Genomic DNA, 25,935 nt, shown 5'->3' with positions numbered 1-25,935 from the left:
CAAAAAATGCATAAATACATTATTACATATTATTGTTTTGTTAAGACAAATGCTTTGCACAAAATCTCCTTGTGCGATATTTATATATAACAATCCTTAAGTAAAGTATAGGTAAACTTATTACCTTAAATATTTCTTTTACATACACACAGTATATAATAACAATACAGAGTATAATAATAATATCATATTATTTAATAGAGGATTACCATAATATTTAGTAGACTATTACTGTTTTTTGTTAATGAAAAACAATATCTTGATACTCACTGGCACAGAATGTAATCTGGATTATCATAATAGAAAGTTCAACAGACGATTACTGTAGAATGAAAAACATTAATATCATGATATTCACTTACGCAGGATGTAATCTGGATTATCATAACAGAGAGTTTAACGGATGATTACGGTAGAATAAAAAACATTGATATCTTAATATTCACTTGCACAAAATGTAATCTGGACTATCATAATAGAAAGTTTAACAGACGATTACTGTAGAATGAAAAACATTAATCTCTTCATATTCACTTATACAAACTTGTAATCTGGATTATCATAACAGAGAGTTTAACGGACGATTACTGTAGAATGAAAAACATTAAAATCTTGATATTCACTTGCACAAAATATAATCTCACAATCGTGGATTTTATATATGTCTATATAAATTCCTTTAAGTTTAATATTTTATCATACAATTATAGAGAAGAAAAAACACAAACATAATGTTTAAAGGATTTTTAACATACAAAAAAAAGATTCATTGTTGAAGAATATGTGTAATTTACTTGTTAACTGCATGAAGTGTAAATTTTGACTAAACAATGTTAGAATTGTAAGACGCACCAATGATTCTTCGAATGATGGTCAGAGAGACACTGACTAGAGAGAGACTGTGATCAGAGAGAGACTGAGAGAGACACTGACTAGAGAGAGACTGTGATCAGAGAGAGACTGAGAGACACTGACTGACTCTAGTGGGGAGCCGGCTTATACAGTGTAGATGGAGCCGAGTGAATGCAACATGTTTACGTTTTTTTTTTTTTTTTTACATTATAAACATGAAATAATACAGCGTTAAATCGTAATAAATAATCAATACAAAAAGCATAAATAAAAATCAGCTGAGCATATATTTATATGTACGTTGAATGGAATGCATAAATTTCAGTGTATGAAAAATTTCTTATTTATAATTGAAATATTCATTACATCGAAATACTGTTAAATTTTAGATGAAAATAAGTCAAATACCAAACAAGTTGAACTAATTTATTTAACTGCTTTACACATTGGCGTAAACAATGCACAATATCAGATATTCAGACAAACTTAAAAATATATGGATAGAAATAATAAGGGTTTGAACATTTTAGAAAGGAATAAATTTAATATGATCAACTTTCAGACAGAATATGAGAATGACTGTATTATAAAGGCTACAGTACATAGTATCACTATCTGTTTAGACAATATTGTTGAATAATTGATCTTTCATCTTTCAGTATGGTTAGTAGAGTAAAATCAGTGAAATGGCTAGCACATGATTTTACTAAGTTTTTGTTTTTATTTTAAAAGTTTTAATTTTTACCTTTGTTTCAATTACATTCTTACATTTTCATTTTTGACTTTGTTAATTTTAATTGATTGATCTTTGTAATTTAAAAATTTTTATATTTAATGTTTCTATCTCTTGTTGGGATAAATTTTTGTATGGTTTTAAAGTATGATAAATTAAATTAAATTTTAAAATTTAAAACAATTTTTATTATAAAAGTATTACTGAATGGTTTGTTGTCATAGATTGCAAGTTGATGCAATCTATGCATCAAAATGTATGCAGCTGATGATGTGAATCAAAGTCACGAAAGCGCTTCTGTTATACAATGAAATGTGGTAAGTCATCCTATTTCAGTTGTCCTGTACTTGGGGTTAATTTATTAAACATACATTAATTTGTATTGGTACAGAAGAGTATGGTTATTAAAATAATTGCTTTCAAAATAAAAAATAAATTATATAAAAGAATAAATAATAAAATTAACACAATAAACACTATAAAATTATTACCAGAAAAAACTTAAAAAAATAAATAAATATGAATACATGCCATATAGTCAAAAAAATTAGCATAACACTGGCATATACTACAAATAATAAATGAATTAAATATGTTAATAACAATTATATAAAACATTAAATAATAACGATTTTAAATTTGATAATCAAGGTGTATATAGTGTAAGTGTAAAGTCAGGCATGGCATTTTCACACGCTACAAAAACTGTCATTCTCATCCTCTAAAGCAACACCTAACAGTGGTCCCGGAAGTAAAAAAAAAAAAAAGAAAAAGATTGTGATATGATTTATATCTGTATGACCAACCATAAATTTTCGGTATGCGCAAAATAACACATCAATAGTATTAAAAACAATAACCCAAAAATTCTAATTTTGCTAAATACATCTTAGATAATGCTGATACATACTAACAAAATAATTTTATAAATATTTTAGATATTTCCCATAATCATTTTAATATATATAATTTAGAAAAATTTCACATATATAGTAACCAAAATAATTTAATTAATGAACAAACATTTTTTAAAGAAGATAAATTATTCAAATATGTCTTAAAAACAAATATTAATAGGAGATAATAATTGTAAACAATTAAAATATCATTTTTGATAATATGGTTTCCTTTAATTCTATTTCATTCCATCAGAATTCACTATATAGTCTTCAGTATACTTTTTACATTCAAACAGTCATGACTGTAATTATTTTAATTTTTGACTTATTATATTATTTTTATCTCCTGATTATGGTTTGAAATAAACCGAAAGATTTTGAGAAAATACATCTGTTTTGCTAGTAAGGTGGATATAAAATTAATAATTTTTTATTCTATTAAAAAAATTATCAGCAAAAACCATGTTTATTAGAGTACTACTCCACATATATATATATATATATATATATATATATATATATATATATATTATATATACATTACTTACTGAAATTAATCTTTTTAAGATTTATATTCTTCCTCTCAAACCACCCAGTACAGAATATCCAGATGAAAGTACTTTCGCATGATCCTGCAAAAACTTCTTTTGCTTGGTACATTCGTAATTTACTTAATTAATCTTTTTAAGATTTATATAATTCCTCTGCTTTATTTAATAGTTCATAGTTTTTTTTAACTAAATTTAAAATATAATTTTACAGTACAGAGGAATTACAGTAAAGTAAATATGAGTGAGTGGTAACCAAGCAAAAACAAGTTTTTACAGGATCCTGTGTAAATACTTTCATGAGAAATTAAGGTAAGATATGTCTTACCTCAATATTCTGTATTAGGTGGTTTATTTAATAGAATTTCAATAAATATAAATATTAAATTTTTGAAAATTCAAATAATTCATTAATACATTGAACACTATGTTAATAAAATTTAATATTATATGTAATATAAACCACCAAAACACAGTAATTAGATGATTAGTTAAACTTACCATATTAATTTTCAAGAATTGATTTTCCTGGGATCTCACATCTTTAGCTGTTGTATTCTATAATTGCATTATAAATAATTCTTTAAAAATTTAATTTGAATAGTATTTATTATGAATGCACATGCTAATTTTGCTGTCCAGTACTGGAATGATGTAACCTTTAAATATAGTATTTTCCTTTGTTTTACTGTCACTATTGCCAACTGTTAGATTGTAAATTTATTACAATTTTATTTAAATCATCATCTTCAAATGTGGTCTGGTGGTTTATGTAAAATCTGGTGGTTCAAATGTATTTTTCTGTTATTTTCTACTTTGTACGTAAATTTTAAATTATTACTGTAATTATTAAGTTTATTTAAAATGCCCAAACGTTTGTTTATTTATAGCTGAGTTACCTAATATATAAATATTTTGTTACAAACATTTGATGTTTGTTGTTTATAGCTGAGTTATATACTGGGTCGTTCCATGTCAAATCAATAAGGCTCACAACTTGACCATCACCATGTCATTTTAAAGCTCTTGGAATGGGATTTTATGTGTTATATCACTTGGAAAAATTTTGTAACATTAATAGTTCAAGGTAACCAAAAAAAACTATTTGCCCTTGAATATATCCAAAAGTGTATATTTTTTTTTAAATTTGAAAAAAGTATATTTTTTGCTTCCTAATATGTTGTACATGTCAACATTTCATAATAGGATTGCAATGTGATCACAATAAAATAATGAACTTGTATGTACTCACTACTTAACTGCAATTCATAAAGCTTCCAAGCATATCTACAGAACTTCTGGTTAGCATTGTCCACTTCTTGCTTTGAGTGGTTATAAACTCTTCCTGTTGGACTTACCCTGTGATCTACTTTTGAAATAGCATCATCCTATGTACATTAAGAACATCCTCAGAGTTTGGGTAGTGGAAAGAAGGAGAAAGTCCATATGGATGTAAGAACTTCATCTTCACTGTTTGATTTTCTTCATTTGAGTCCTCAACCCCCCAACCCACACCACCAGTGTCCATCATATCTGCAGATCAAGAACCCAACCATTTCTGTGAATTCAATATCATCCTCAATGTTTGTTGTGCTTGCTACTGTTGAGTTATTAGAAAATGAAAAAACCTTCACTTGCACCTGATTCTTGTTCAGTGGAACAAAAGAGTGGAGTTTTTGAGTACCTGGTGTAGTTCTTGTTGTCACTGTCCTACTCTTCAAAACCTCTTCTTCTCCTTTATGCTGTTCAACGTACTGTAATGGAAATGTATTGAATCAATATGTCCATTTACCCAGTCATATAACTGTCATGGTGTCATGATCTGGTCATTGTAAATCATTCAAAGAGTTGCTCTAGCTTCAAGTCTTTTAAAAGTCCCTCCCACACCATCACATGTACTTTTGTCATGAGATGTGACAAAAAAATGCCACTCTGCTTTGAACCCAAAGTCTGGGTTCCTGAATCCAAAGTCTTTTGGATTCATGGTAACAGAGGTTAGAAAATTGAATCTCTTTTTGTACTGAGGCAGCATCATCACTGTAATAATAAGTCAGGTTTGGTTTTGTGGTAAAATGAGACTGCATGAAACCAGTTAAATATTTCTGAAAAAGGTGCACTGCTATTTGTGTCATTTGTAAGACAATCAGAAATTAGGACAAGAGATATATGCATGTTTATGTTGTTGTATCTTGGAAATAGATTGTGAAGGAGTGAACTGTTGCCTGTGCATTGTTCCAGCGGAAACCTTGGGCTGCATCCTGGGGAATGAATGAATAGTTCTCAGTGAAGACACAGATTACAAGTTAATGAACCTTCTTTCAGAGATTGCTTCAGATGGGTGAAGTAACTGGACTATTGACTAGCAAGAAATAAATGTTGAAGTTTTGGAAGTTTTTCAAAAAGTATACTGATGAATTCTTCAGTAAGTTTAACTTACTGTGATGTTTTCAATACAGTTGAGCTCGAAAGCTTCCTCAATCCTTCCCTTGAATTCTTCAAACCAGGACAGTTTTTGCAATTTCCAAAGTAGCAAGCTTCAGTTGGATTAGCACACACTATATATGTCATAATATCTTTGTAGATTTAATTGGTCTATCACCTTCTATCAGTTCTTTCATTCTACAATGCTTAACCATAAGTTTTGCGTTTTGGTGTGTTATACATACACAAACACTGTCAGATCCACTTGCACCTGCAAGAACACAGTACTTAGGCCTGAGTTCACAGAACTTTGAAAATCCTTTTTTCAGCAATGTATGCCTCTGTTTAAATAAAGCAAAAGCTTCATGGAGATTACATAGAATAATTTTTTTCTTAACATGCTCTCATCTTCTATTTATCTTAAGAGAAATAAAATCTTTTTTCCGGGCATCATTCGGCTTAGATTCGCGCATTAGATCGGCTTATTTTTCTCATATAGATGCGTTACTTCTTCTGCTGTTTCAAAATGTAAAGTTCTACCAGGTTTAGGATCAGGACATGACATGACACCTTTTCCTTTAACCAGGCTTTTAGCTTTCCTTGCAGTGTAGTCTGATACTCCAAATTCATCTTGAATGTCTTTTAGAAAGACATTCCTAAAAGCTTTTAGGAAGCATCATCAATATTTGCACCCTGATGCTCTTACAATCTGTAGTATTAAATTTCTCCTTCAACTGGTTGATAATTTCACGGTCAAAGGAGAGAGGAATAGCATCTTGTTCAGAATCTGAATCCATGCTCAATATTTTGTTTTTGAACACTACTGCTGCTTTCTTAAGCTTTTCCTGAGGGAATTTTCACTCATATAGTCTTTTTTTTCTGAATAGGTGATTCACTTACAACAATCAAACTTTTGTTCAGACCATTACAGCTTCATCTATTTCTGGGAACACCAAGGATCTAATTGTTGAAATTCTTCATCAGAAGTAAATTCTTCAGCATTATTTTTAGCAGATGCTTCTAATCATTTGCGAAAAGTATCACAAATGTTGTAATCTTGTTTAATAAAAGTAAATGTTTGCACCAAGTTCTTGCTTACACTTCTCAGGTTTTTCTTACAGAAATTATTACTTGACTTCGAATGGATTGCATGGATGGTTCCATGCTGGTCACTGTATTCTGGTCCAAGGCTGTGATGAATTAATCATAAAAGTCCAAACCTGTAGAGAAAGGCAAGATCAGTTAACAGAGAATGACTGAAAAATCTGAAAAAAATATTTTTTTGCATCACTTTATAGATGTGATTAATCCTCTTGGAGAGGACACAACTGATCCTACTGTTCGAAGAGATGATCCAGACTGATATTACTTCTCAACAGGATGAAACATGTACAATCTTTTGCTGGCACTAGGAGAGTGCATGTCACGTCATGTTACTCTTCTGTCTCATCAAGTGACCCAGTCTGGAAAACTGGGGAGGGTTTTCAATGACTGAATCTCAATTAGCAATTATCACACAGGGGGAACAATTTGAATATTCTGCTGTACCTAATTATTACAAAATTAATTTTTAACATGATTCCATTGCAATTCCATTATGAAATGTTTACCACATGTACATCACATTAGGAAGTAAAAAATATAATTTTTTTTTAATTAAAAAAAATACACTTTTGTATATATTTAAGGTCAAATAATATTTTTATGACCTTGAAATATTATATAACAAAACCTTGCCAAGTGACATATCATATAAAAGCCAATTCCAAGACCTTTAAAATGATATCAAAATGAGCTCTCTACCTCTCATAGGAGCTGAGAAATTTATTCTATCGTAATTACCCAAACCTTGCTTTTTGCAATTTTTTCAATTTTTTACAAGGTCCTACACAAAAAACTGAACGACTGAAAAATCTGAAAATTTTTTTTGCATCACTTCGGTAGAGCCAAACCTGTAAATTTTATTTGAATTACTGGACATAAATCTGAGAGGTGCATCAATTTTCGTTGATTTGATATGGAATGAACTATTTCCTTACAAACATCTGATCATTTTAAATAAACTTAAAAATTATAATAAGAATTTTAAATTTATATATGAAATAGAAAATAACACATTTTTTAGATATTGAAATCAAAATAATCATAAACAATATAATAGAAAAATATATTAGTTTATAGAAAACACACAACAAAAAATATTACAATACATTTAAATACTAACCCCCCATGATCACAAAATTTTTATACATATAAACATAATATTTAGACCTAGTCATTATGCAAAAAACAATAAAGATAAATGGTATGGTTTTGGTGATAAAATTTTGAAAAAAATGTCTAAATTATTATAAAAAATACCAAGATAATTTTACTAAAAAACAAAAAAAAAATAACACAAAAATTAATAAAATATAGTTTATAACTAAAATACAGTTAAACAAATAAAATAATAGAAAAAAATATTAACATATATGATAAAAATAAATATAAAAAGGCACATAAACCAAATAATTGCTTATAAAATATTTAAAACATAACAATAATAAAAATAATTGAGAGGAAAATACAAAATTAAGTGCAATGAATATATTAACATTTATACTGGTAAAACCTATAGATTATTAAAAAATGATTTACAGAACATTACACAGGATACAAAAACAAAAAAGGAGGTATCTAATCTAACTGACCATCTATTAGAATGTAAACATAGTATTACTGATTGCAAAAATATTAAAAGATTTTAAAAGTTTGTAATAATGATAAAAAATGATACTCAAAAAATATTACATTTATAAACAAAAATGTTCAAATACAGAGATAGAAGAACAATTGCTAACATGTACAGGAACCAAACAGCAACAGTAATAATTGAAGAACATAAGAAAGAAGTTGTAATAAGAAAGGGAGTCTGACAAGGATGTTCCCTATCTCCGTTACTTTTTAATCTTTACATGGATCTAGCAGTTAATGATGTTAAAGAACAATTTAGATTCGGAGTAACAGTACAAGGTGAAAAGATAAAGATGCTACGATTTGCTGATGATATAGTAATTCTAGCCAAGAATAAAAAGGATTTAGAAGAAACAATGAACGGCATAGATGAAGTCCTACGCAAGAACTATCGCATGAAAATAAACAAGAAGAAAACAAAAGTAATGAAATATAGTAGAAATAACAAAGATGGACCACTGAATGTGAAAATAGGAGGTGAAAAGATTATGGAGGTAGAACAATTTTGTTATTTGGGAAGTAGAAATTTGGAAAGATGGACGAAGCAGGAGCGATATAAAATGCCGAATAGCACAAGCGAAACGAGCCTTCAGTAAGAAATATTATTTGTTTACACAAAAATTAATTTAAATGTCAGGAAAAGATTTTTGAAAGTATATGTTTGGAGTGTCGCTTTATATGGAAGTGAAACTTGGACAATCGGAGTATCTGAGAAGAAAAGATTAGAAGCTTTTGAAATGTGGTGCTATAGGAGAATGTTAAAAATCAGATGGGTGGATAAAGTGACAAATGAAGAGGTATTGTGACAAATAGATGAAGAAAGAAGCATTTGGAAAAATATAGTTAAAAGAAGAGACAGACATAGGCCACATACTAAGGCATCCTGGAATAGTCGCTTTAATATTGGAAGGACAGGTAGAAGGAAAATATTGTGTAGGCAGGCCACATTTGGAATATGTAAAACAAATTGTTAGGGATGTAGGATGTAGAGGGTATACTGAAATGAAACGACTAGCACTAGATAGGGGATCTTGGAGAGCTGCATCAAACCAGTCAAATGACTGAAGACAAAAAAAAAAAATAAACAAAAATATAAAATGATGAACCACCCGATCACATTTGAAGATGATAATTTAATTAAAAACAAAATAAGATTACAAGCTAACAGCTGGTAATAATGACATTAGAAAAAGGAAAATATATGTTTTAAAGATTACATCACTACAGTACTGGACAGAAAAATTTACATATACATTCATTATAATTCAAAATATAAAATATGATTTAAAATATAATGACAAAAAATTAAAAGAATCTGTTTTAATGTAACAGATACAGAATTTAATTCCAACTGAAGATGTGGGATACCCCCGAAAACAGTTACTGAAATTAATATAAGTTATGTAATTATTGTGCTTTGGTGGTTTATATTTCATATAACATTAAATTTTATTAACACAGTGGTCAATATATTCATGAATTATTTAAATATTCAAAAAAATTATATATATATATATATATATATATATAATTTAATTATATGGTTATAATTATAAAAATTTAGTTTTAATTTTTAAATATAATATACATATATATATTTATTTATTTGATCAACCTAAGTACAGAACAATAAATAGAGTAGGATGATAATACTTATCTTAAGTTTTCGCGAATTTCTCGAATTATCAGCTGCAATACTTTTTTTTTTCAAATTTTTCACATCAAGTTACATATGCATAAATATTATAAAATAATAATTTTTTTTTACTTTTTATAAAAAACAATAAAAACTTTGTTAAAATTTCATTATTAAATTTTTTAGATATGAGTTATAAAAATCAAAGATTCAAAGTTAAAAATTGAAATTAAAATTAAACATTTTATATATATTATATTTAAAAATTAAAACTAAATTTTTGTAATTATAACCAGATCTTTCAAAATTAGATTCTCTGAACATTTTTGATATTACAAAAATTGAAAACTGGGGTTCTTTAATGTTTCTGACCATCTTATTAATAATATACATTCAATATCTGATATTTAAACAAATTTGGAAATACTGGAAATTAAAAAATATAATATGAATACAAATAATAGGGGTTTAGACATTTTAGATTCTACATGTATAAATATAATAGTAGATTTAATCTGATCAACCTTCAGAGTATGAGGATGACAGCTGCAGTAGATGGCAGCAGTTCTCCAGACATTGCTAATATATAATTCTATTTCAAGCATGTACAGTAATGTAACATCGGCTAGCTACACAACATGTAACATTCTATTTAAACTATTTATTTTTTAGTTTATTTTTATTTTAATTTTTATCAATTGATGTCATATTTCTATACATGTAATTTTTAACTTATAATGCATAATTTTTAATTTTAATTTAAAATTTTTAGTTATGTGTAAAAAAAATGTTTAATTTTAATTCCAATTTTTAACTTTGAATCATTGATTTTTATAACTCATACTTAAAAAACCTAAAAATGAAATTATACCAAAGTTTTTATTGTTTTTTATAAAAAGTAAAAAAAACTTTTTTATTTTATAATATTTATGTATAATATGTATGTAATTTGATGTGAAAAATTAGAAAAAACAAAGTATTGCAACTGATAATGCAAGAAATTTGCGAAAACATTTTTGCATAAATGATAAAGTAAGGTAAGTGTCATCCTACTTTATTTACTGTTCTGTACTTAGGTTGATCAAATAAATATAATCTTGTATATTAGTACAGAGGAATATGATTCTTAAAAGAATTGATTTAAAAAAATAAATGTAGATATGTATGAATCTATATTATTTAAATTAATCTTTAAAACATTCATATTATTTCTCTGTACTGTTAAATTATATTTTTAATTCTATTAATACAAACCCTCAGTACATACAGAGGGGTCCAAAAAAATGTACTCACTGTTTGCTAGTCCATATCTAGTGACAAATTTGACTTGATGTGACAATTTTTGGCACTGAGAGAGGGTTATGGTATGCATTTGAAATGACCACCAGCAGCTTCTATACAATTCCCATGGCGCCGATATGCACACTGAACTACAGCTGTCAGTATATCTGACGTAATGGCAGCACACGACTATGATTTTTCACATAGCTTGTCGATTGTTGTTGGTTTTTGTTGATACACGTTATTTTTGACAGTCCCCCAGAGATAGAAGTCCAAAGGTGTCAAATCACGAGACTGAGGTATGTACTTAACAGCACTTCTTCAACCCACTCACCATCTGGGTAGGTTTTATCGAGTGATCAGATGAAATGTTGCAACACCACAGCACTGGATGTCAGACTTGTAGCTGTTAGTGGTTGGCTGGATCTTTCCTTGTTTCAAACTATCTCTGCCATTGTCATTGTACTTTGTTCTCATACTTCCAGAACATTTGTATACAAAGTATGAGCATTTGTCAATGTTCTCATACTTCCAGTACCACTTCAGTATAGCCTTGTGTTCAACAAATGATGAGCAAACCTCAGCCATTGATACTACTCAACTGTCTTCTGCTGCACTGTCTAATATGACTGGCTCATTCCACCACCATCCATCCATCCTCGCATGCGCAGCATAAATTGTCAGTTCCGCCTAACACAACAAATTTAATACCTTACACTACACTTCACATTAGTTTAGTGAGTATAAGTCTTTTTGTTTAGATATTATTTAATTGCAAACAGAGAGTACATTCTTTTGGACCCCTCTGTAATATTAAGATAAGATCTTAATCTTTATTTATCTAGATAAATCTATATTTAACTTTAGATAAAATCTAAATATTATCTTTGTAGATAATCTTTATTTTATCTTAATTTTATCATAACAAAACGTTGTGGATCTTACAACCTCAGTCATGATTGAATTCATTTAATTAAGCTGCATATTTCATAAAGATATCAAAAATGTTAAAAATTAAAAATACTAAAATAAACCATGCACACCAACATTTTTTATCTTGTAATATAAAATTGGCTGAATGGTGTTAGTTAATTTAGATATTTATAAAATATCTAATCCATTTAACAATATGAGTAAAATTTGTATTTTACATATACTAGTTGTTTCCTTTTCATACTAAAACTTACATTTTTATTCTTTATGTTGTCATACTACTGAATGACATACATATATATTCTAATACATAAAACCAGTTTTCTATAAACCAAATCTCATTTTAATAAAATCAGTTTTTTATAAACCAATTATAAATTATTTACCATAATTATAGTTTGGTCACAAGCTTCTAAAGAGCATAAAACTACAGTATCACTAGCATATAATACATTAAGATCTACAGGATTATGTCAAAAATACTATTGATGGAGATATCCTATAAATCCTTCTCAAATCACAAAATAACAGAAACTGATATTTAGCATTTACTAAAAGTTCTGTTAACAATCATCAACAGCAATTTCAAATATTTTATTCTAAAATTCTAAAGTGATATTTCAGAAATTAAATATTATTATGCAGAACTTCATATTTAAACAAATTAAAAGTAATATAACTTCCCATTTAAATTTCTAAATTACTCATTTTATAAACAACTTAATAAGCAAAAAACTATTACGTAAAGTAATATATTTACTCCTTACTAAGGAACGCAAGACAAAAATGACAAATTTACCCTATGTTAGAAGAAAACAATTGAGGCACATCCCATGATGTAGGAGGTGATTTTTCCATTAGTTTAATGAGCATTGCCATTTGATAACATGAATGTAGTCTAGTAACTGATTCACTCTCACCTAAAATTAATTTTTAGTAATATCAGATAAATTCAAATAATAAACAAAAGAAATAAGTGAAATAAAACTTTTTAGTATAAAGGAAAATTAAAAAGTAAATTGCATCCATAATTTTTTGATTATAACAAATATTTAGATTTAAATGCATGGCAAAACTACTGACATATCCCTATTAAGTACATACTGTCATTGGCCAAGTGACCAGTATAATTAATTAGTCTTTTATAATCTATGAAAGACAGCATGTAATGGAAGTCCATGATGTGATTTACTTTCACAGTCAAATATGCATCAACTCCCTGAAATTGATTATCAATTACTTAAAATATATGATAAAGTTATGATAAAGTTAATAGCAAGCTTTGTTTAAGGATTGAATGGTTAACAATAATCAGTATGAGAAAGATGAGAAACTTTGACAACGATGAAAAACGTTCACTCAAATGACATGATTCATGAAAACAAATTACCATGTATATGACCATGCGGGAACAGAATATTTGCATTTAAGATAGAATATCTTCAATTAGCATCAAGAGTTTAAAAGATTAATTCATCATTTATTGTCATACCAACAAAACAGGAGACATTTTCAGGTCACTTCCTGGTTTTGGCATGGCAGCAGGGAAGGACATGAATTTCTGGACAACATAGCCAGAAATTAGTATTGGATCCATTATTTCTCACCAGAAATGAAACAATATTTACTTGAGAGGAAACATTTCAATTCTACATGTTCACAAAGTATAGAATGATTAGTACTGAATTAAACTTTAGCTTTATTTTCTGGGTATTTCATCTCAGTAGCATCAAAGGAGCTAGTCTTGAATAGTTCCTTGATGCCATATTCTAAGTACAAATCACAATAAATCTGAACTTCAATTAGGCTGGTTTTAGGCTTGTTAGAACGTTCTTTTAAAAGATGTATGGAATCCTAATAAGATCAGCAATTGAACAATAATCACTCTTGTGCTTTTTCTTTTCCTGTTTAGCCTCGAGAACCACCAGAAGGTATTACTTAAGAGGATGAATGAGGATGATATGTATGAATGTAAATAAATTGTAGTCTTGTAGTCTCAGATCAACCATTCCTGAGATGTGTGGTTAGTTGAAACCCAACCAACAAAGAACACTGGTATCCACAATCTAGTATTCAAATTTGTATGCATCTTAGTCACTGTTCCCAAAGTTGCTAAAGCAGCTGACTGAAGAAAGACTCAGAAAAAATATTCATTTCACTGTCCAAAAATTAAGCCAAATTATCAGCACAGTCACAGTTTATAAGTATATTTTGGAATTATGCTCAATTATAAATTGCTTTTTAATAATCATGCCTAGTTGATAGTGAAAAAAAAAGCAATATGTGCAACTGAGGAAAGTATCTTGTCAGGTATAATGAATGCCTTAGAACATCCTACACATCTTTTATGAAGAAGTTTCAGAAAATATGGAATTCAGGATACAGCCAAGGTGTAGGATTGTAAGATGAATTAAAACAGAAGCCTTACCCTTGATAGCCATTTCCCTTGATTGAAAGCATTTAATCTAGAACGTTTTAGAATCTGAGCCTAGATTGAAAGCACTGATACACTGAACAAAAGGTCAAGGGCATTACTAATGTATTGGGAAATGCATTCCTTGAAATTTGCTGGTGAAGGAACAGACTTCCATGTGAAACTTTAGTAAGATTTAACAAGTATTTCACATTAACTTGTGGTTAACAAGAGCTGATGCCAAACTGATTTTTTATTACCCAAGCCGATTCAAATTCTATTACATTGCCCTATCCTATTCTTAAGAAAAGGAAACAACAAGACCTCTCTATGGAACCATGTCAATACAAAAATAACAACCACATAAGCAATAACAACTTATATATGAACTAATCCCTACCAGATTTGGAGGGTAGTATTACTTTCAGGTTAGTACTTTGGCAAGAGTAGTAAATAGTAATTGGGTAATCCTTATCCATACATGATGATTTTTTTTCCAATTTTAGGAGTCTATTAAGTAATGAATCTTATTTCTGCAAAGGAATGGTCAAGTCAAATCATTCCTCAATATGAGTTGGTATTAGGGCTGCTTCAGCCTAACATAAATAGAAATGAAGCAATTAAAACATGAGAGAGTTGATCTACTATTTGACTAGAATTAAATCAATCATACTCACATGTAAGTTAATCTGATTAGATATGAAAAGCTTTCATTTTAATTGCATTTAGCATTAAGTTTTACAGAACAAATATAAGGTCTCTGTCAATAGGCGATCCAGATGATAAGGTGGCAGTAGAAAGGATACACATATGTCTTTGATTTTTTTATTTTACATTCACTTTCGTATTGCATTTCTGGATTCCAGTAGTCTAATGTTCCAATTATCATGGAATTAATAGGTTGAAATAGACACAATGCACCAATCTACAATCTAAAACTAATTATAAACCACTTTATGATAAAAATTATAACAAAATAATAACTATACTGTCACCACTAAATGCATACTTATATGTTTAAAAATAAACATAATTTCATATTAAATAATCGGCATTTAATATCATTTTATATTCAGTTACAAAAACAGCTTACCCAACAAACAATTAAATAGTTACCCTGTAAAGATGGTGTTTTGATGGTATGATTAGTATGCTTATGTATTATTGATACTATACAAGAAACAATTGATCCGACGTGCGAGACTGACAGCAGAGACATCAAACGATCTATTCTCACAACACTGATTATACATTCAAGGGCTTTATGTAAACAATTTGGCCATTTTCCTCCACACAAAGACTTGTTTAAACTCAACCATACAATACTCTGAAATACCAAAAATAATCTTTATAAACAATAATACTAATTAATTAATAAATATTCAAAATTATAAAATTACTTAAACTGTTTTAATATCTTAATTTATGTTGCTATAAAATATATTTAAAACAGGTGGACTCATATAATATATTTAAACATGTCACTGATTAAAGAAAATTGGCATCTCATTATAAAAACTGTTGAACAGTAGACAAACTTATCAAACAAATTTATATATAATTATACATAACTGTACAAGTAATCAATATGATCCAGATATAGATTCACATGCTTTCACTATTCATAACATCATAACAATTTAAATTAAAAATTACAATGTACGTTTTAATGTAGTCTTAAATGACAAGTAGTACTTCAATAACAGAAAAACCAAATTGTTGAACTTTTATAACAGATTACACCATTTCAGTAATTTATTACAGAAAATAATGATGCAATTTAATTTTTTTATCCTACAAAGAATCAATTCTTTTTTTTTAAATCAGTCATCACAAACAAGTTTTCTGTCATTGGGTCCATGCCAATCAATCCAGTGGTTGGAGAAAAAGTCATCAACTGACCTTAAACAGAGTTGTGCTGGTGAGGAGACACACATCTTATTGCCAAATAAAATTCTCTGGTCCATCTTACAGTTAAGGAAAGAGCCTTGTATGCAAGATATCCTAATAAGCTACTCCTGTTGTGCTTCCTTCAGCAAAAAAGGACGGGTCATAAACTTGATGTTGGGGTAGTTCACAAAAAATATTTAATTTTGGGCAGTCCCTTTTGCTTTCTAAGAGTTCAATGAGATTTTATGACCTCACTGTGTTAAATTTTCCACTAAGATGAAATGCTGACTCATCATTAAACAAAATTCAATCAAGCTTGTCATCATCTTCATGCTGCAAACATTTTGATTATGAAGTCAGCATGCGCAGAGTAGTCTGTAGGCACTTCAAGGCTTGTAACAGCTGTAAACAGTATGGACACATATGTCAGTATTTCCTTAAAACATTCTACTGCCTGTTCTATACTGTCACTAGCATTCAAGGACATTACTAATGTATTGGGAAAAGCATTCCTTGAAATTTGCTGGTGAAGGAACAGACTTCCATGTGAAACTGTAGTAAGATTTAACAAGTATTTTGCATTAACTTGTGGTGAACAAGAACTGATGCCAAACTGATTTTTTATTACATAAGACCATTCAAATTATATTACATTGCCCTATCCTATTCTTAAGAAAAGGGAACAACAAGACCTCACTATGTAACCATGTCAATACAAAAATAACAACCACATAAGCAATAAAAACTTGCATATGAACTAATCCCTACCAGATTTGGAGGATAGTATTACTTTCAGATTAGTACTTGGACAAGAGTAGTAGACAGTAACTGGGTAATCCTTATCCATACATGATCCATTTTTTTCCAATTTTAGGAGTCTATTAAATAATAAATCTTATTTCTGCAAAGGAATGGTCAAGTCAAATCATCCCTCAATATTGAGTTGGTATTAGGGCTGCTTCAGCCTAACATAAATAGAAATGAAGCAATTAAAACATGAGAGAGTTTGCAACTGGCCTTCTAAACAAATTTTTCAGACTCATTAATATGATTAAAATTTTCTTTAGACACCCTTGGTCATCCCTTTACTCAGACATCTGGCTGTTTCAAACTGATTATGCCATGAACAAATGTTACTGCCACTTGCAAGATAACAATTTAATTCCTTACAGAAAGCACATAGAACTGCACTACAGATTCACATATAGCAATCTACAAAACAAAGAAGGATTTTTGTTTAGAAGTCATCATTTTTGCTAGAGGTGCTGTCAAACATAAAAATAATGAATCAGTTTATGGCCATGCATTCAACTATACCCTCTTTGCTGTTTCATTCTAGCATTAAATCAACACTGTACCTCATTCAAGAAGTATTATAACAAATTAGAATTTTAATACACAATTTTTAGAAACAAAAACTTGTTTTTGCATTCATAATTTGGTTATTCATAATGCATTTGGTTAGCATTCATAATTATTTTATTAAAATTAATTTTTTTAAGATTCACATTACCCCTCTGTACTGTTAAATTATATTTAAATTCTATTAAATAAACCACCACCTAGTACAGAATATTGAGATAAGACATATCTTGCCTTAATTTTTCATGAAAGTACTTTTGTGGGATCTTGCATTTTCAATTCATGATTGAAATATTTATCAATCATAATTTATTCATTATAAGTCATGATTTTAAAAGTAAATTAGTACATAGCACTGCATCACTCATACACATAATGTTTTAATATGGACACGGAATGTTGATGATATTCTAATTATATGTACCCTGTTGATAAAAATGAACATCTAATAATATAAAACAAATTAAATTCTTATGATGAAAATTTAAAATTCAAATTTGAAATAGGTAATAAAATGTTAAATTATTTAGGTGTCAGTATCGAAATAAATAAGGGTAACCAAATTGTATCATCAGTGTACTGAAAACCTATATCCAATAATTTAGCGAATACAGGGAATGAGTGTCTGTTGGTTCATAAAGATTCCCTCTGGTTTAATAAAACTAACACTTATACAAATATGATTAATACACACAAAATGGTTAACTGTTTGCACGCAAACAAATACACACAAAATAACAAAGAAAAGTTAAATAATGAAATGAACATCATAAAACATATAGTGGTTGAAAATGGGTATGATACTATTTTAATTAATATTTATAAAAAAACAACTATCAGAACACAGCAGCAAAATAATTACCATACATACAAATACACGACATAAAAAAGTAAAAAAATATACACATACTAATAATATCATTGAAAACACTACTAAAACTTACATTAAAGATATATTTAAACCAGCATACAAATCTAATAACCATAAAATAAAATATTTAAAAAACAAAAAGTAAAATAAAATAAACAATCTGTGAGGATTTTATAAAATTAAATGTAATGATTGTGATGGTATTTATACAGGAAAAACAAATATTTCTTTAACACTAGTTTTCTTTAAAACTAGATTTCTTGAACATTACAGAAATTACAAAAATAATAAATTAGGTTCACCTAATATAGTAGACCATCTAATAAAAGATAAACATTCTACTTTTGATATTAACACAAATTTAGAAATTAAAAAAGATGACATAAAATTAAATATATTAGAAAAATATTAAATATAAAAATAAAAACAAAATTTCAATTTGATAAACCATCAGACAGTGTTTGATGTAAAAAGTCTAATAAATACTGCAACAAATAGCAGCACTCATGTAAGTTAATAAAAATTCTCATTTTATATTTATATTATGCAATAACAGAATTATTTCATTCATGACTAAAGTCGTGGGATCTTGCGAAAGTACTTTCATGAAAAATTAAGATAAGATGTCTTATTTCAATACTCTGTACTAGGTGGTTTATAATAGAATTTAAATATAATTTAACAGTAGAGAGGAATAATGTGAATTTCAAAAATTTTAATTTCAGTAAAACAAACGCATATATTAAATGAAATACAAACCACCATAACACATTAATTACATACGTTAAACTTACCATATTCATTTCCAATAATACAGGTAAACAAAAAAAAAAAAATAATAATTTGCAACTGAGATAAAAGTATGTGAATTAGGATGTATTTTTTATGCTGGATCTTTAAATGAAATCAGTTTTTCTTCATCACCATTAGATTTTTAGTTATGACCCTTTAAAATATTGAGAAACTTTTTAAATAAAAGAGTACAAAAATAATTACAATTAAATTTCCTACTTTTATTTTACAGACATTTATGTTTATCTTAATTTCTTTTTTCTATTTTCATTCTGTATTTTGTGAAGTCTTCTTCTCTTTTTATCATCCAACAGTAGTTACTCGTCATAGATTCATTCCATCTGCCTCGATAATGTTGTTCCATCTGCAATATATCTTGGAACCTTTCTCCTTGTTCATCGCTGATGTCACCCAAGTTTAAAGGGAAAAAATCCAAATGACAATGTTAAAAACGAATTTTCAATGACATTCTGCAGCCTAAATTTTTGTAGTTCACTAAGAGTTCATTTATAAGCTGATGATAGTTTTCGGCTTTGTTGTTTCCAAGAAAACCAGTAATGACATGTTTGAACGACTTCCATAGTGTTAGTTCTTTAGGATTCAGTTTGCTGTCAGATGTATTTTCACAAATTTTCTTATCTGTGGCCTGATGAATATTCCCTCTTTTAATTTGGCTTTACTTAACTGTGAAAAAATCTCAGCTTAATATTTAAATCCATAAAATTGCCAACATAATATAAAAATATGTAGTCAGAAATAAAATATTCCATGTGGCCAGCCACACATACAGTACTCTATATTAAGATTATTTAAATTTTTATAAATTATATGAATGTGCTATTATCTATGGCAGTCCTGATAAAAAGTCATTATCAAACTCTGCACATTAATCAAGCTAAACTTTTGTCTGTACTTGAATGTGTAATATTTTTCTAAAATATTTAATTTTTTATTATTATTATCACATTCTTTTACAATTTCTAATATTTTTAAATTTGTATCCAAATCGATAATTGAATGTTTATTGCTTACTAAATTGTCTGCAAGACTGGAGAAACCTAACTCATTTTTATGAGATCTAAAGTGTTCCACAAACCTTGCCCTAAATGATTTTATACATACATATTAAATATATAAATGAGGGTAAGTCAAAAGGTAAAGGGAAATTTTGATTTCTCTCCCAATCACACCTATGGAATGATTGCTCTTCAATAACTGGAAATAACTGGAATGATAGCAATGATTGTTCTGCAATAACTCATAACGTCTTTCAGCTGTTCATTGAAAGTATTATTTCATTGTTAGCTATTTGTGATTGTGTTTTAAAGTTTGTTTAAAATGAGTGCTCCTTTGTCTGAATGCATTAAGGAAGAAATGTGAGTAATGATATGTTTCCTCAGTTCAGAAGGGTGAAACCAGCAGACCAATCAGAGATTGTTCATCAAAAGCAGCAGCAATATGGAAATAGTTGTTTGAGTGGAAACAAAATCTACAAATGGATTAATCACTTTAAAAATGGTAGGATTTTTCTCCATGATGAACACTGACAAGGTACCTTCCACTTCAAAGACTAACAACATATTGAAGCGGTTAAACAAATGATTCTCAGTAATCGACGAATTACAGTTGATGACATTGTAAGTGAGTTAAATATAAGCCATGGCTAAGCATTTTCAATCATCCATGATTTTTTAAACTTTCAAAAAGTCTGTGCTCACTGGGTTCCACATCAATTGACCAACATCCACAAAGAGAATCATTTGAAAATTTCCCAGAAGCTTTTGAAACATTACGAAGATGAAATGAAGGAAACTCATTTCTTATGCAAATAATAACTGTTGATGAGACATGGGTCCATCACTTTAAACCAGAGAGTAAGCGACAAATTTTTAGTGTGGAAACATCCTTTATCTCCCACAGCAAAAAAAATTCAAAACTCAGATGTCTGCAGGAAATATGATGACGATATTCTGGGACATGGAAGGTTCACTTTTTGTTTACTTCACACCTAAAGATCAATTAGTAAACAGTGACAACTACTGTGAGCATTTACTGCATGTACTGCATTTACTGAGGCAAAAAATCCAACAGACGCGGTAAACTTTCTAAAAGCGTGATTTTGCTTCAGGATAACACTCAACCTCATACGGCCAAAAAAATAGTCCTTTGCCTTCAAGATCTGTTTTGAGCTGCTGGACCACCCTCCCTCCATACACTCCTGGCTCCAAGTGTTTTTCATATTTTTGGACCATTAAAAGAAAAGTTGTAAGGGAATTATTATCGATCTGATCGAAGAGACCATAGAAACTGTGAAAAATTCTCTGCACATGAAACCCAGAAACTTACTTCCAGGAAGGAATTCAAAAGCTTGTTAAAAAGATGTACTAAGTGCATAGAGGTAGGAGGGGATTATGTTGCAAAATAATGCATGAACATTTATGTAACTATAAATAAATATATTGATTTTTTGAATTTCACTTTACTTTTTGACTTGCCCTTGTATAACATACAAGAAGATATACATCATATGTGATAAAAAAAAAGGTTTTTTAATTCTGCCTGCTTGATGCAAGATATGTTTTTAAGTTCATTTTTTCCCCATGTATGGCAACACTGTCTATTTTATATACAGAGTGATTCAGGAGGATAGGGCAATACTTTGACAACTCATTCTGGAGGCTTAAAGTAAGAAAAAAGTTCATATAAACGTAGGTCCGAACACATTGATTGTGGGGATGGTTGAAAAATGAGGTTTACAAGCAAAAAGTAGACACATGCGATGAACTGATAGCTCGTATTCTCAATGCTGCAGCTATAATCAAGGAACACAAAGATACCATTAGACTGGCAACACAAAATGTAGTACAACGCGTTGAAAAGTGCATTGAACACAATGTTGGCATTTTTGAAAGTTATTAAACCACATGAAATACTACTTATAAGCAGCATTTTATCATTATCATAAAAAAACAGTAAGTATTCTTTCTTTCTCCAGTTATTTTCTACTGTACATAATGAAAAAGTTTTTTCAATCTGTTAAAATTAATCTGTTTTGTTGTTAAAAGTCGACATGTTTAAAATTTTATTTGTTTTCTGTTGACATTATTTACATCAATCTTCTTATAATTATATTCTCTACAATTTATGTTTAAAAAATGTATGATTTATTGCCAATTTAACAACGTTATTATATGTCAAACTTAAAAAAATGTGTTTTTTGACCCTATTTTTGGCGTTTACATGGGATATCTTAGAAACTAAGAGATACAGTTCTGGAACCTATTTTTTTTTTATTTCCCAGCTCAAAAACCATAAGAAACAATTGAATTTGCCCCTTAATTGACCTTCCCAGAATTTCAGAAAGCCTTAATTTACCTGGAGGAACTGAAACTCGGGCAAAATCTTTCATCCTGTATAACTCGCTAACGAAGCATTTTCGGACCTATGTTTATATGAACTTTTTTCTTATTTTTAGCCTCTAGAATGAGTTGTCAAAGTATTGCCCTATCCTCCTGAATCACGCTGCAATAATTACATTTTTTCGAGCCATAATACACGTATTTCAAATTTGGCAACTGAGTAATTAGGACAAATTTTATTCTGAGTGGTGATTTATTTTGTTGAAAATGATGAAATAAAGGATTTCATAAATTTTGCTTTAAAAATGTAATTAAGTGGTGAAGATGTCAATACCAAAGGTTTATGAGTGGTTTAAAAAAAAACATGAAGATAAAAAGGATTGGATATTCTAACATATAAACTGATGAAAATATCAATAAAGTAAAGGTGGGTATAGTGAATCATAATCATCGAATCACTAATACAGAAGTTTATAAAGAAGTGGGAATCTCTTACGGTATGCTTGAAACAAATGTTACTACCTTTCTGGGTATGAAATGAGTAGTAGTTTGATTCAAACCGTTCCAAAACTGTTGATTTTTTTAACAAAAGAAACATTGCAGATGACTCAGAAACTCAAACATGTCATAATAGTGACAAAACATGGGGTACATTTATGATATTAAGCAAAGATCCAATCACCCTCAATGGAGCTTGCTAAAGAAAAATGTTTAAAAAACACACAAGTTCGATAAAATGTTCGATCATGAAAAATGCTGGCATAAATATTGCATCTCTAGGGGACTATTTGAAAGGGGACATTATCAATATAAAATTCTATTTTTTGATCACATGTCTTATGCCCCTCCCCTTTTTTGAATAGTTCACTTTTATATTTTTTGCTTCAACATCAATAACTGCTGTTGATAAAAAAAATTACAAAAAATTCAAAACTTACCTCAATGCATAAAACGCTAAATTTTGAAAGCGCATCAAGTGATTCTTTCGGTATTAGAGGATTACTATTATTATTAATACCCAGCAACTCCACAGTCTTTTCCTCTAAATCACTTATAGATTGTAAAAAATTGCTAACAGCTGGCACTAAATGAAAAAAAGCTTCTAAAAATTCTGGATCACACAATAATTCATCAATTCTTTCCTTATATTTAACTTCTTTGGTAGTTGCTTGTCGCCCTACTGGATTATAAACCTGAAAAACAGTATTTATAAAAGATTTATGAACCTTGTTTATTTTGCTTTAACACATACACAGTGAATCTATCTGTTTTGTAGATTATTACAACGCATATCATTATTATTTTTTTAAATAAATTACAGAACTAAACAACTTATATCAAACTTTGCCCAATATAATATTAATTTTTTATGTAAGGATGTTAATACAAAATATTATAGGTTAAGTATATAGCTAGTAGTAGTAGTAGCAATTGCTAATATTTAATTGGCTAATTTAATCTTAGCAATTTTTTTGTTTATTTCCTGTATGTATTAATTTGCTAACAATATAACTGATGGCTAAATTAAAGCATAATTTAAATAATGGTTTATTATTTCTTAATGGTTTCTTCTATAATGATTTTATATTATTTTCAGATCAGAAAATTTTAATTTTTTTAAATTTCAAATGCTAAAACTTCTCATAGAAAAAACTTCTATGAGAAGTTTTAGCATGTGCTAACACATAACATAGAAACAGTACGCTTTTGTATATTATCAGATATAACATATTCTAACAATTTAATTAAGAATAACATATTACTTCGATCATAATTTGTTCGATTTGTATAATACACTGATATACAGTAAAAAAATAAAATAAATGGTTATTCATCTGTTTTGTATGTGACCCAGATAAGACTTTTTTTAAGAGAGAATATATTATATGTATTCATTATTCTCTATTTTTTTTGTCAACTGGGATTTTTTCCAATAAACCTTTTTCTAACACAAAAAAATTATGAACACTTTTACACACAGTATAATTTTTTTAATATAAATTCAGTTATGTAGCTACCATAAATAGATGAGAAATAGCAAAAATTAATTTGTTTTACTTTCTCTGAATCAAACTCAAATGTGTAGAATTACAATAAGATTTTAGTAGCAAAATAATGCATTCAATTTTTAAATTATTAATTAAAACCTCACTTTTGAAGTATTTAAAAAAGTATTAAAATATACTTTATAGTAAAAAGGTTACTTTTTTGTTACAAAATGTTTTTCTCTGCCAATCACGTATATATAACTTTAAAAGATATATTATTATTTTTAGTATTTTAACAGAATATATATTAAAAGGACACATATTATCTGTAAGTAATCTTACCTGATGTACACGTGGTAGAAGACTATGCATATGGTCTACATGATGCAGCAAAGCTAATCTAGCAGCAGTAAACAGAGGAGATAAAATAACCTTATCGCTTTTTCCAATTTTGCAAGCCTGAAAGACGTTATTAAATATAATTTTAATGAATCAAAACAAGCTTTTTTTAATTAATTATACACAGTGTCAGGGTTTCAAGGACACCAATCAAATTAATTCAAAAAATAATGTCCACAGATATGAAGAAATAAGATTTAAAAATCAAGCTATTTACAGGAAAAGAAAAGTAATATGATACAAATCCTGTATTTACAAATTAGTAAATAAATTCCCAGCATTTTGCACTGAGTATGAAATCCTTAACTATTTTTAAATACTATTTATGTATGAGCATAAAAATTTTTTAGGACTACATCGATTAAAATTTACTTCAAGGCCGATTCAAGTGAAGAAATATTGTGTCATCCTAAATATAATTAATCTGAACTTGTTTAACAATTGTTTGACATTAGCCCGTTGGTAAAATGTACATAAACTTTATCACAGCGATTAATCTTAGTCAAAACTATTAGTAAATGTTAGGATTTAACTTTTGTTTATATTCACTTTAAGCAAGGAAACTTAAAAAAAGATGAATTAGTCCCTTAAATATCAGCTGTAATTAATAAATAGGCCATTGCAAAAATCTTATACTTGAATTTTCAACTGACTTTTAAAAAAGAGAGATTACCAGTTTATTCCATAAGTATTTTTTATATATATTTAAATGTATAGAGCTACCACATGCTGTGCTTCATATTGACGAGCGCAATGCTAGTCATTAAGATGTTAGCAGGAGTTACAGTCCACCTAAACGCCTGCACATACACTACCCCACCA

The 25,935-nt window shown here is 28.5% G+C and overlaps 1 protein-coding gene across 3 annotated transcripts in view; it reads right to left on the bottom strand.

Annotated features, from left to right (window-relative positions):
* Positions 1-25,935, bottom strand: part of htt (huntingtin) — a 310,315-nt gene that overhangs the window by 81,738 nt on the left and 202,642 nt on the right. For all 3 annotated transcript variants that reach the window (XM_075355687.1, XM_075355696.1, XM_075355705.1), the window contains 4 exons: positions 25,057-25,173; positions 23,665-23,919; positions 15,569-15,779; positions 12,839-12,959 (listed from right to left, as the gene is read on the bottom strand). In XM_075355687.1, coding sequence (XP_075211802.1) covers positions 12,839-12,959; positions 15,569-15,779; positions 23,665-23,919; positions 25,057-25,173 — 704 coding nt within the window. The remainder of the gene's footprint in view (positions 1-12,838; positions 12,960-15,568; positions 15,780-23,664; positions 23,920-25,056; positions 25,174-25,935) is intronic.

Source organism: Lycorma delicatula, chromosome 1 (genome assembly GCF_047948215.1).
Source record: "Lycorma delicatula isolate Av1 chromosome 1, ASM4794821v1, whole genome shotgun sequence".
NCBI lineage: Eukaryota > Metazoa > Arthropoda > Insecta > Hemiptera > Fulgoridae > Lycorma > Lycorma delicatula.
This window is presented reverse-complemented; position numbering and strand designations above follow the sequence as displayed.